Source organism: Lipotes vexillifer, unplaced genomic scaffold (assembly GCF_000442215.2).
Source record: "Lipotes vexillifer unplaced genomic scaffold, Lipotes_vexillifer_v1.1 scaffold1329, whole genome shotgun sequence".
NCBI lineage: Eukaryota > Metazoa > Chordata > Mammalia > Artiodactyla > Lipotidae > Lipotes > Lipotes vexillifer.
In genome coordinates this window covers 452,936-464,209 of record NW_006797566.1, presented here as the reverse complement: position 1 = coordinate 464,209, position 11,274 = coordinate 452,936, and the positions used below count along the sequence as shown (strand labels likewise).

Below are 11,274 nucleotides of genomic sequence, written 5' to 3'. Positions count from 1 at the left end.
AAAAAAAAGAAAAAAAAAACCTGCAGCCTCTCTATCACTGGGGCTGCCGCCCTGTGGCCATCTCAGTGCCTCAGTCCTCCCTCCTGTGCCCCATCGTCCAAGGCCATCCTTCTTCAGGCAACTTTCCTGCCCACACGCTCTGCCCAGGACCTTTCCTGGGGACAACTTACCCGGATGGGACAGGAAGACAGTATAGTAAACTGTCCAGAGGTAAGCCCTAGAGTAACCACTAAGGAAATAGAAAAAAATATAGTAAAAAAAAAAAACTCATTAAAGGAATAATAAAAATGTTATACTAGAAAATATTCACTTAATGCAAAATAGTCTAGGCGAAATAGAGGAACAAAAAGGAAATGATATATTTAGAAAGCAAGTAAAATGGCAAATGCAAATACAACTATATTAGTAACGTGAATGGATTAAAACAAGATCCAACAAAATACTGTCTATAAGAGACATACTTTAGATTTTTAAAAAAATATTTATTTATGGGGCTTCCCTTGTGGCGCAGTGGTTGAGAGTCTGCCTGCCGATGCAGGGAACACGGGTTCGTGCCCCGGTCCAGGAGGATCCCACATGCTGTGGAGCGGCTGGGCCCATGAGCTGTGGCCGCTGGGCCTGCGCGTCCAGGGCCTGTGCTCCACGGCGGGAGGGGCCACAGCAGTGAGAGGCCCGCGTACCGCAAAAAAAAAAAAAAAAAAAAAAAATTTATTTATGTATTTTTATTCGGTGGCTGCATCATGTCTTAGTTGCGGTGCATGGGCTTCTCTCTAGTTTTGTAGTGCGGGCTTAGTTGCCCCGCGGCATGTGGGATCTCAGTTCCCTGACCAGGGATCAAGCTGGCATCCCCTGCATTGCAAGACGAATGCTTAACCACTGGACCACCAGGGAAGTCCCACAGACATACTTTAGATTTACAGATACAAAAAGATTTAAACTAAAAGAATAGAAAAAAGTTTTATCATGCAAACAGCAACCATAAGAAAACTGGAGGGCTATACTGTCATCAGACAAAATAGGTTTTAAAACAAAAAAAGTAACTCAAGATAAAGAGGGACATTTTATAATGATAAAAGTGTAATGCATCAGAAAGGTGACAATTGTAAACATAAGTGCACCTAACAACAGATCCATACCTCATTCCATATACAAAAGTTAACTCAAAATGGATCAAAGATCTTATATGTAAGAGCTAACACTGTAAAACTCTTATAAGAAAAAACAGGGATAAATTTTTCTAAACATAGACTAGGCAATAATTCCTTAAAGATGTTACCGAAAGTACAAGCAACAACAACAACGAAAAAAAACAGATTGGACTTTATCAAAACTAAAAACTTTTGTGCTGCAAAAAAAAACCATAAAAAATGAAAATAACCCACAGTATGGGAAAAAATATTGACTAGCCATATACCTGATAAGTGACTTGAATCTAGAATATATAAAGAACTCTTACAAGAAAATAATAAAAAGACAAATAACTCAACATTTTAAATGGGCAAAGGACTTGAATAGACATTTCTCCAGAGAAGACACATAAATGACTAATAAGCTTGTGTAAAGATTTTCAACATCATGAGTCATTAGGGAAATACAAATCAAACCACAATGAAATGCCACTAGGATGGCTGTAATCAAAACAATCAGATAATAATAAGTGTTATCAAGGAAGTAGAGAAATTGGAACCCTCATATGTTGCTGGTGGGAATGTGTACAGCCACTTTGGAAAACAATTTGGCAGTTCTTCAAAAGGTTAAAGGTAGAATTACCGTATGATGCAGCAATTCCACTCCCAGTAATATACCCAAGAGAAATTATAGCATATGTCCTCACAAAAACTTGCACATGAATCTTCACAGCAGCATTATTCATAATAGCCAAAAAGTGGAAACAACCCAAATGCTCTCAGCTGATGAATGGATAAAGTATGGTACATACTTTGGTACATACACATTACTTGGCAACAACAAGGAATGAAGTATGGATACATGGTAAAACATGGATAAACCTTGAAAACATTATGCCAAGTGAAAAGCCAGACACAGAGGATTACTTATATGAAATGTCCAGAATAGGCAAATCCATAGAGAAGAAATGTGGATGAGTGGTTGCCTAGGGCTGGGGTATGGATGGTGGTGGGAAATAGGGGGTGAATGCTGAAGGGTATGGGGTTTATTTTTGGTTGATAAAATGTTTTAAAATTGATTGCAGTGATGATTGCACAACTCTATGAATATACTAAACTATTAAATTATACTCTTTAAACAGGTGAATTTATGGTATGTGAATTATATCTCAATAACGCTGTTAACCAAAAAAATAAGCCAAACATATAGGAATTTGAGGTCACTACTCTGTGCCAGGACATCTGGTGCCTCATTATGGCCCCAGCTGTGGTTTTGACCCACTGGCCTCTACTCCCTTGCCATCTGACCCCCTCTCTTCATATTACCTGGAAGGAACAGCTGCCACTTCCCCTCCCTCAGCCCCTGTCTAAGATCTTGCTTGTCTCAAAACTGTGGAGTGGGGCTATGGTGCTGAGTGAGATCAGGTCTTTGACCAGAGGCCCCATGGCAAGTCTTGGCCCAAACTCCTGCAAGACTGTCTCTTCTCTCTCTAGGGGGCCTCATTCACATCATAGCCAATGTGGACCTATTATGAAACTTTCCCAACCAATGGAAGGGAGTATTCTGTCTTGAGAAGCTGCACTTTTCACTAATTTGCACAAAGTTGCCTTACAGTCTGAATATGTGCTGTTCTGTACAGTAGCTACTAGCTACATAGGGCTATTTCTATTAAAGTGAATTAGAATTAAATAAAAAGTAAAAATTCAGGGGAGTTCCCTGGCAGTCCAGTGGTTAGGGCTCCACGCTTTCACTGCCGAGGGCGCAGGTTCAATCCCTGGTCGGGGAACTAAGATCCTGCAAGCCGCGTGGCATGGCCAAAAAATAAAAAAATAATAAAAACTCAGATCCTCAAGTGCACTAGCCATATTACAGGGGCTCAGTAGCCTCATGGGGCCATCGTATTGGACAGTACAGATATAGACATTTCCATCATCGCAGACAGTTCTGTTGGACTGTGCTGCTCAGAACCACTGGAAGAGGCTTTGTGGGATCTTGAGAGCACGACCATGAGGGATGGGAAGAAGCGAAATGGGTGGGAAGAAGAGGAAATTGCAGGCAGGAAGCCACACATATCTCCTCCCCTCTTTGCCCCACCCTCTTAGCTTCTCCAAGCCCTAATGGGATCCCCAGGGAGCGGTCTTGGAGAAAAAACAGTCAGAAAAGAGAGTGGGGAAGCCCCAGGTTTTCCAGTGGGCCCAAGGTTGATGGGCAAGCTTCCCTCCAGGCTGGAGAGCCTCGTGGCTTGGAGGTCCCTGTGTGGCGCCTGGAAACATTCTGCCAATACCCCCCTCCAGGTCCTGGCTCTGCTGCGAGGTTCAGATATGCACTCTGATTGCCCTGGTCTTTCTTGGCCAAAAACGAAAACAGAAAAATGCACAAACCCTCCTAAGACCCCAGCAGGTTCCATCTGACACGGAAGTACCACGTTCCGACTGTGATATTAACCTGAGTGGCGTTGCTCTAGTGTGTGACCTGACACTGGTACTTGAGTAGGCATGCTGCAGCTTGGCACAGTCCCTGGAACACAGTGAGGTGGACCCCTGAAGGCCTTTTAAGGGGCAAAGGAAGTCCTTCCTGGAAGGGGGCTGGCAGCCTAGTTATTCTGAATTGTGGGGAGAGGTGGCCGGCTGTGGGGTATAGCTGTGGAATTAGAATCTCAGATCGGGGCTTCCCTGGTGGCGCAGTGGTTGAGAGTCTGCCTGCCGATGCAGGGGACGCAGGTTCATGCCCCAGTCCAGGAGGATCCCACATGCTGCGGAGAGGCTGGGCCCGTGAGCCATGGCTGCTGAGCCTGCGCATCTGGAGCCTGTGCTCCGCAACGGGAGGGGCCACAACAGTGAGAGGCCCGCGTACCGCAAAAAAAAAAAAAAAAAAAGAATATCAGATCTGTGATAAACAGCACATCCCCGCCCCCTGGCCCCCTGCTGCAGCTGCTCAGCTGGTCAGGTCAGCCAGGGTAACCTTCTCCTGGGGTGGACATGATGTTGTGAGCAGGGAGAGAGGGTCCTAGGGGAGTAGGGAGCGGGAGACAGGAGCCACTGAGGGAGGTGACTTGGGGGCAAGTTGGTGACTCGCAGGGGCAGATGGGGATGGGGGTTGGGATGCTGCACAGCCTGTTCCCAAATACCACGTCCAAACGACATCATGTGGTGCACACATGCTTGCACGCGGTTGTGTGGGCCACGTGAAGGGTGTGGAAGAACAGACCTTGTTACCATTGGTTACACCAGATGCGAGTGATGGGCAAGGAAGGGCTGGAGGTGGTGTAGTGATAGGCTTTGCCTTTATTCCTTTGTGGTAGCTTATTTCATTTGGTACAACTGGTGTGACTTGAAAGGTCAAAATTTAAGTACAAAATTTAATCATTTACTAACCCCTTCTCTCCCTCCCTCTTTACAGCAAACTTTTGCTTCCAGCCACCAAAGGCAGAGGGAAAACCAAGCTGCTGCTATTGACAGTACAACCTGAAGGAGGTAAGGAACAGAAAGTAACTATGTTGGGATCTTCTGTGTACAAGGTGCTGCACATGCGTCAAGCACACATCACATGTTTGTTGCCTCATTAGACTCTCCCAGCCTACCGTAGCAGTTATTACTTCCTTTTCCAGATGAAAGATTTTGGCTTAGGGAGGTAGAGTAACTTAGTAGAATATGTGGTAAGGTTAGCATATCAGCTAAGGGCCCAGGAGAAAAGAGAATTCCCCTCAAAAGGGTTTAGCTAAAGAGAACTTAAGGGAGAGACCATTTACTGATCTGCAGACACGGTATTAGAGAATCACCAGGGGCCTTCCCCGGTGGCACAGTGGTTAAGAATCCACCTGCCAGTGCAGGGGACACGGGTTCGAGCCCTGGTCCAGGAAGATCCCACATGCCGCGGAGCTACTAAGCCCATGGGCCACAACGGCTGAGCCTGCGCTCTAGAGCCCGCGAGCCACACCTACTGAGCCCGCGTACCACAACTACTGAAACCCGCGTGCCACAACTACTGAAGCCCACATGCCACAACTACTGAAGCCCACGCACCTAGAGCCCGTGCTCCACAAGAGAAGCCACCGCAATGAGAAGCCCGCGCACCGCAACGAAGAGTAGCCCCCGCTCGCCGCAACTAGAGAAAAGCCCGTGAGCAGCAACGAAGACCCAATGCAGCCAAAAAAAAAAAAAAGAGCAGCAGCCAACCCACAGCTGCAGCCAGTTTAAAAAAAAAAAAGAATCACCAGGGAACTAACAATAGTAGGGAGCCATTGCCACTCCCTGGGCTGAGCGGATAAGGGGAAGGACTAGTGGTACCATGGGAGCTGTGCTGAGCAGGAGGAGGCCAAGAAAAAATACCCCAACCTCTCTCCTCCCCTGCCCTTCAGGCCCCGCCTGCGCCTCTCACTGGCTGACCCAACAGGAAGCCAGAGGGCACGAAAGCCAGAGTGATGCCGTCTGTAGGGGGTGGAGAGGGACAATGAATGGAAGAGGTAGAAAGGGAGATCAACCAGCACAGACAGTCAGTGGTGGAGCAGGATTTGAACTCAGGACTCACTGACTCTAAACCCTGGAGCCCTTCTGCTACCCTACAGAGCCACGCACGCTACTGTGCCCACGTACCCAGCTGGGTCCCAAACGCCACTCCATACATGGGGACATCCTGTCAAATAAGGACTCAAGCCTGGGCCTGAGATATTCCTTCTTTCTCTAGCCAGAATGTTCCTGTTCTAAAGAAAGTACTGGATCTTGGTGAGGATGGTGGCATCTGGTTCCACTAACCCAGCAGAGAAATGTGAGCCCTTTATTCCAAGCCTGACGTTTGAATGCACCTGCGGTCGTGTGCTCGTGCCCCTCCCTCTGCCAGGATCCACGTTCCCCTTCCCTTGGTCTGGCCCGGCCATTCTGGCCATCGCTATTCCTGATTCATTCATCCCTATATTCCTGTATCTGGCTCAATACCTGGCACCAAAGAGGCTCAACACTGATCAGTCACAGTGGAAACTCAGCTGCTCTCCAAATAACACCCTTTCCTCAGGGCTCTGGGATTTTATTTCACAGAGCGAGTTTTCCAGACGCTTCTGTACCTTCTGGGGCAGATAAAGAATGTTAATATTGCCTTTTCAGGTTGGGCCTCAGCAGGAGATGATGATGATGTCAATAAAAATAATAATATATTTTGGGTGTTTAAAATGTGCCAGGCACTGTAAAGAAATTTTTATACTCATTGTCTCACTCGTCAGACACCGCTTATGCAAATTCTCTCAGCTGCACCTTATTCCAGTTCTCCACAGGCTGCAAGCGGCTCTGCACAGATGCATCCCAGTGGCGTCTTGCCTCAGGCCCTGGCTATAAATCTCTCCTGTTTGGCTTTGGAATTTCCCTGTTGCACCCTAGGTAGCCCACTTGAGCACTCATTCACACCTAACTAGGAGCAGCTAATGCCCTCCGGTGCTACCCTAGACCAGTGGGCATTGATGTCAATGGATAAGTGCTTCCATTTTCTGGCTGAGCTGCTTTCATACAGGTGGTCCCGTGGAACTGGACACACACATGCCCAGAACAGTGACCAACTACTCCATAAGGCAGTCTTGTATCAGCTTTTCATCCTTCCCTGTTTTGCTCTCCCCACCCCTCATTTCTGCTCCCTGGGATCATATTCCAAAACTTGCATGTAAGCCTTTGTCTCAGGCTCTGCTTTCAGGGAACCCAGGCTAAGACAATCCTTATAACAATCAGGACAGAGGTACTCTTATTATCCCCACTTCACAGGGGAGGTACCTGAGGCTTAGCAAAGTTTAGTAACCTGCCAAAATCATACAGGGGGTAAGGGCAGAGCCACTGAAACGTTTAGGAAGCAAGGATAGGGTGTGAAATGCTCCTCTCAGGAGAGGGAGATTGGATTTACCAGGGAATTGTAATAGAATTTCTGGCAGTCTTGTGTGTCTGTTGGGGCTTGTGGCCATGAATTTGAAGCAAATCCAGTCACCCAAGGGCTGGGATGTTCTCCAGCGATACTCAGGTGCTCCGACAGAGGCACTGTGGGAGGGCAAGGGTGAGGGGTTGGGCAGAGCAGTAAGCAGCTGGGAGCCAGGGTGACCAGGGGTGTCGGGGGGCTTGGGCTCCTGGTGATGATAAGGCGTGTGGGCCCTGGGACCCCAAGGACCTGGCATTGAATTCAGGCTCTGTGGTTTACTCCCAGCGTGACTCTGAACAGCTCACCTGACTTCTCAGATTCCTCATCTGTAAAATGGGAATAAAGACATCCTCGCCCGCATGGTTGGGGGGACAGTTAGAGATCCCATAAGAGAAGTAATAAGAGCTAATGCCTACGTGCCCAGCCCCGTGCTGAGTGCACTTTCCAGCGTTAATTTACTAACCCTCACAAACACTCTGTGAAGCGGGTGCTGTTAGAGCCACCGGTCACAGAGAAGAAAAATTAGCCACTGTAAGTTAAATGACTTGCCTAAGGCCACACAGCAGAAAGCATCAGACTCAGGATTCGACCCGGTAGCCCTCACCAGAGTCTGCTCTTAGCGTCTCCTCCACCCAGCCTCCCAGGAGACCTGCCTTCTAACAGGCACCATTTTCCTTAACCCTGGTGGGAACAGAGCTGCCACTTCCTAGTTCCTTTTCCAGCAACCGGCTGGCCCTGGCTTTCCTCTGCTCCTGTGAGCCTAGCTCCAGGCCAGCTGAGGCCAGGTCTCAGCACTAGCTCACATTCTCCCCATCCCCTGCCTCCAACTGCTCAGGGCCTATTAGGGGCCCACACTTCTGAGGAGAGACACTGCTTTCCCTTAAGGTGCTTGGAGAGTGGGCTCGAGGGACCTTTAGCCCTGACGTGGGCTGGGGGGTGGGAGCAGGGAGCAGGATGGCTCTGATTTGCTGGCCTTTATGGGGAGGGAGACTGCTCTGGCGGGCTTCACGGCTCCACCCTCCATGTCCCTTTGCCAGTGAGCTTGGGGCCCATCCCCACCTCCCCTGCTTCCAGCTGCACTGAGGAGTTTCCCAGCCTTGTGGCCCACGTGACCAGCTTCTCTCACTTCCTCCCTTTGGCCCCCTCCGCCTGCTGAGCCCAAGGCCCAGCCCTGCCCCCTGCCCAGACTCACCCCCCTACACACACACACACACACACACACACAGGCCAAGCCTGAGCCCAAGAGCTGGAAAATGGGCTGGAGAAGAAAGGCCTTGGCATTTGGGGCCAAGCCTGGGGCTGCCAGGGTGCATAGGGATGGTGAGTAGAGTCCAGGAAAGAAATGTAGAGGTGGAGAGAGGAGACCGGGAGCGCCCTTGACTCCGGAGACCTGGAGTAGCACCTCTTTTTTTTTTTGTTTGTTTGTTTGTTTTTAACCCATTTATTTATTTATTTAGCATGGTTGGGGGGACAGTTAGAGATCCCATAAGAGAAGTAATAAGAGCTAATGCCTACGTGCCCAGCCCCGTGCTGAGTGCACTTTCCAGCGTTAATTTACTAACCCTCACAAACACTCTGTGAAGCGGGTGCTGTTAGAGCCACCGGTCACAGAGAAGAAAAATTAGCCACTGTAAGTTAAATGACTTGCCTAAGGCCACACAGCAGAAAGCATCAGACTCAGGATTCGACCCGGTAGCCCTCACCAGAGTCTGCTCTTAGCGTCTCCTCCACCCAGCCTCCCAGGAGACCTGCCTTCTAACAGGCACCATTTTCCTTAACCCTGGTGGGAACAGAGCTGCCACTTCCTAGTTCCTTTTCCAGCAACCGGCTGGCCCTGGCTTTCCTCTGCTCCTGTGAGCCTAGCTCCAGGCCAGCTGAGGCCAGGTCTCAGCACTAGCTCACATTCTCCCCATCCCCTGCCTCCAACTGCTCAGGGCCTATTAGGGGCCCACACTTCTGAGGAGAGACACTGCTTTCCCTTAAGGTGCTTGGAGAGTGGGCTCGAGGGACCTTTAGCCCTGACGTGGGCTGGGGGGTGGGAGCAGGGAGCAGGATGGCTCTGATTTGCTGGCCTTTATGGGGAGGGAGACTGCTCTGGCGGGCTTCACGGCTCCACCCTCCATGTCCCTTTGCCAGTGAGCTTGGGGCCCATCCCCACCTCCCCTGCTTCCAGCTGCACTGAGGAGTTTCCCAGCCTTGTGGCCCACGTGACCAGCTTCTCTCACTTCCTCCCTTTGGCCCCCTCCGCCTGCTGAGCCCAAGGCCCAGCCCTGCCCCCTGCCCAGACTCACCCCCCTACACACACACACACACACACACACACAGGCCAAGCCTGAGCCCAAGAGCTGGAAAATGGGCTGGAGAAGAAAGGCCTTGGCATTTGGGGCCAAGCCTGGGGCTGCCAGGGTGCATAGGGATGGTGAGTAGAGTCCAGGAAAGAAATGTAGAGGTGGAGAGAGGAGACCGGGAGCGCCCTTGACTCCGGAGACCTGGAGTAGCACCTCTTTTTTTTTTTGTTTGTTTGTTTGTTTTTAACCCATTTATTTATTTATTTATTTTTTTTTTTGCGGTACGTGGGCCTCTCACTGCTGTGGCCTCTCCCACTGCAGAGCACAGGCTCCGGACGCGCAGGCTCAGCGGCCATGGCTCACGGTCCCAGCCGCTCCGCGGCATGTGGGATCTTCCCAGACCAGGGCACGAACCCGCGTCCCCTGCGTCAACAGGCGGACTCTCAACCACTGCGCCACCAGGGAAGCCCCACACCTCTTGTTTTTATTTATTTACTGAGCACTTAGTCTGTGCCGACCACTACCCTACCCTAAATTCTTTATCTATCTAGTCTCTCTTAATCCTCATTGTAAGTTTATAAAGTAGATGTTATGATCCCCAGTTTACAAACAGGGAACCTGAGGCAACTAGAAGTTAGAGGCCTAGTGGAATTGGCCGAGCAGGGATTTGAACCCAGCTCAGTTTGCTTCTCCTGTAAACAGGTGAGGAAGGGAACCCCAGGGTGACGAAGTAACTCAAGGGGCTGGGAGACCAGCTGTCCCAGAGCCCAAGAGTGATGAGTTTGTGGGGTTTTTAGAGCCTGCTCTTGGATCACGTGCAGGAGAAGTCGCCCCCAACCCCTCCCAGGTTCCTGCTCTCCCGGGGGCTCCCCTGCACCTCTGAGCCAGGTCTGGGGTCAGGATGGGGCTGGGCCCCCGGGGTCGGGTCGAGGTGCCCATCAGGAAGGCAGGCGCCACGGGGCGGGGTGACAGACACCAGAAGCCCTCCCTGAACAAAGGCTGGGTGGGAGGCGGCCTGGTGTTTCCACACCCCGCCTCTCCCAGCGCCTGCTGAGCCGCGACCCGCAGTCAGCAAGGCGGGGCGAGCATGGCCAGGGCCGAGGCCGCTCTGCTGCCCCTCGTCCTGCAGCTCACGGGCCTGGCACTGGCCCCGGGGACCGGCAGAGGTAGGTCGGGGCGCCGAGGGCTTGGGGGCAGCCAGGCAGGACCTCACCTCTTGCTCAGCCCAGTCTGAGGGAACGGCTGCGGCCGGGGGCCGCCTCCCTGAGCCTTGCCTTGGGGACCCAGGCCAGCCTGAGTCCTCCCCATCGGTGGAGGAGCCAGCATGGTCGGGGCAGCACGGAGACTGTGGCATGGGGTCCCGGAGCAGGACGGGGCTTCCTGCTCTGGCCTCGGGAGGAATTCCTGCAGGCAGCGGTGGGGGAGAGTCCTCCCTGGAATCTGGGAGTCTGAAGTTAATTATTTGTCTTGAGAAAGGGGAAAAGAAAGAAGGCCCGCCGTGGGAGCTGACTTTGAGTCTCTGTGCCTGGCTTTCATCCAGAAAGACAGGCAGGAACAGAGAGGTCAGGCCTGGGACTGTGCAGGGGGGAAGGGAGGGGAGCAGAGGACAGGTCCACAGGGAGCAATCAGGCTTTGTGCAACAGTCAGGAGCTCTTTCTGCAGGTCTCTCCAGGCAAAGGACCGGCCCGATCTTCCCTGAGGGTCCCAGAGGACCCTCAGCTTCATCCCCGACCCCTTTCTTGTGCCTGCTTAAGCAGGCCTGGAGGGAGTGGCCTGAAAGGAGGAATCATGGTGGAGGGGGGGGTGTCGAGCTGGGGTGGAGGGTTTAGGATACTGGGACCCCATCCTTGGCCGCCCTTCATGGGGCTGGGAAGGAAGCGAGGTACAGGGGCCATACCAAGACAGAGAGCCATTCCAAGTGAGGACACCCTGCCCAAGGTAAGGGTGTGGGCGGGGGGGGGGGGCGGGGGGG

At 51.3% G+C, this 11,274-nt stretch overlaps 1 protein-coding gene across 1 annotated transcript in view; it reads left to right on the top strand.

Moving 5' to 3' along the window:
- Window positions 1–10,389: 10,389 nt before the first annotated feature.
- Window positions 10,390–11,274, top strand: part of KCP (kielin cysteine rich BMP regulator) — a 24,888-nt gene continuing 24,003 nt past the window's right edge. Inside the window, 1 exon segment of the mRNA XM_007469727.1 lies at window positions 10,390–10,468. Coding sequence (XP_007469789.1) covers window positions 10,390–10,468 — 79 coding nt within the window.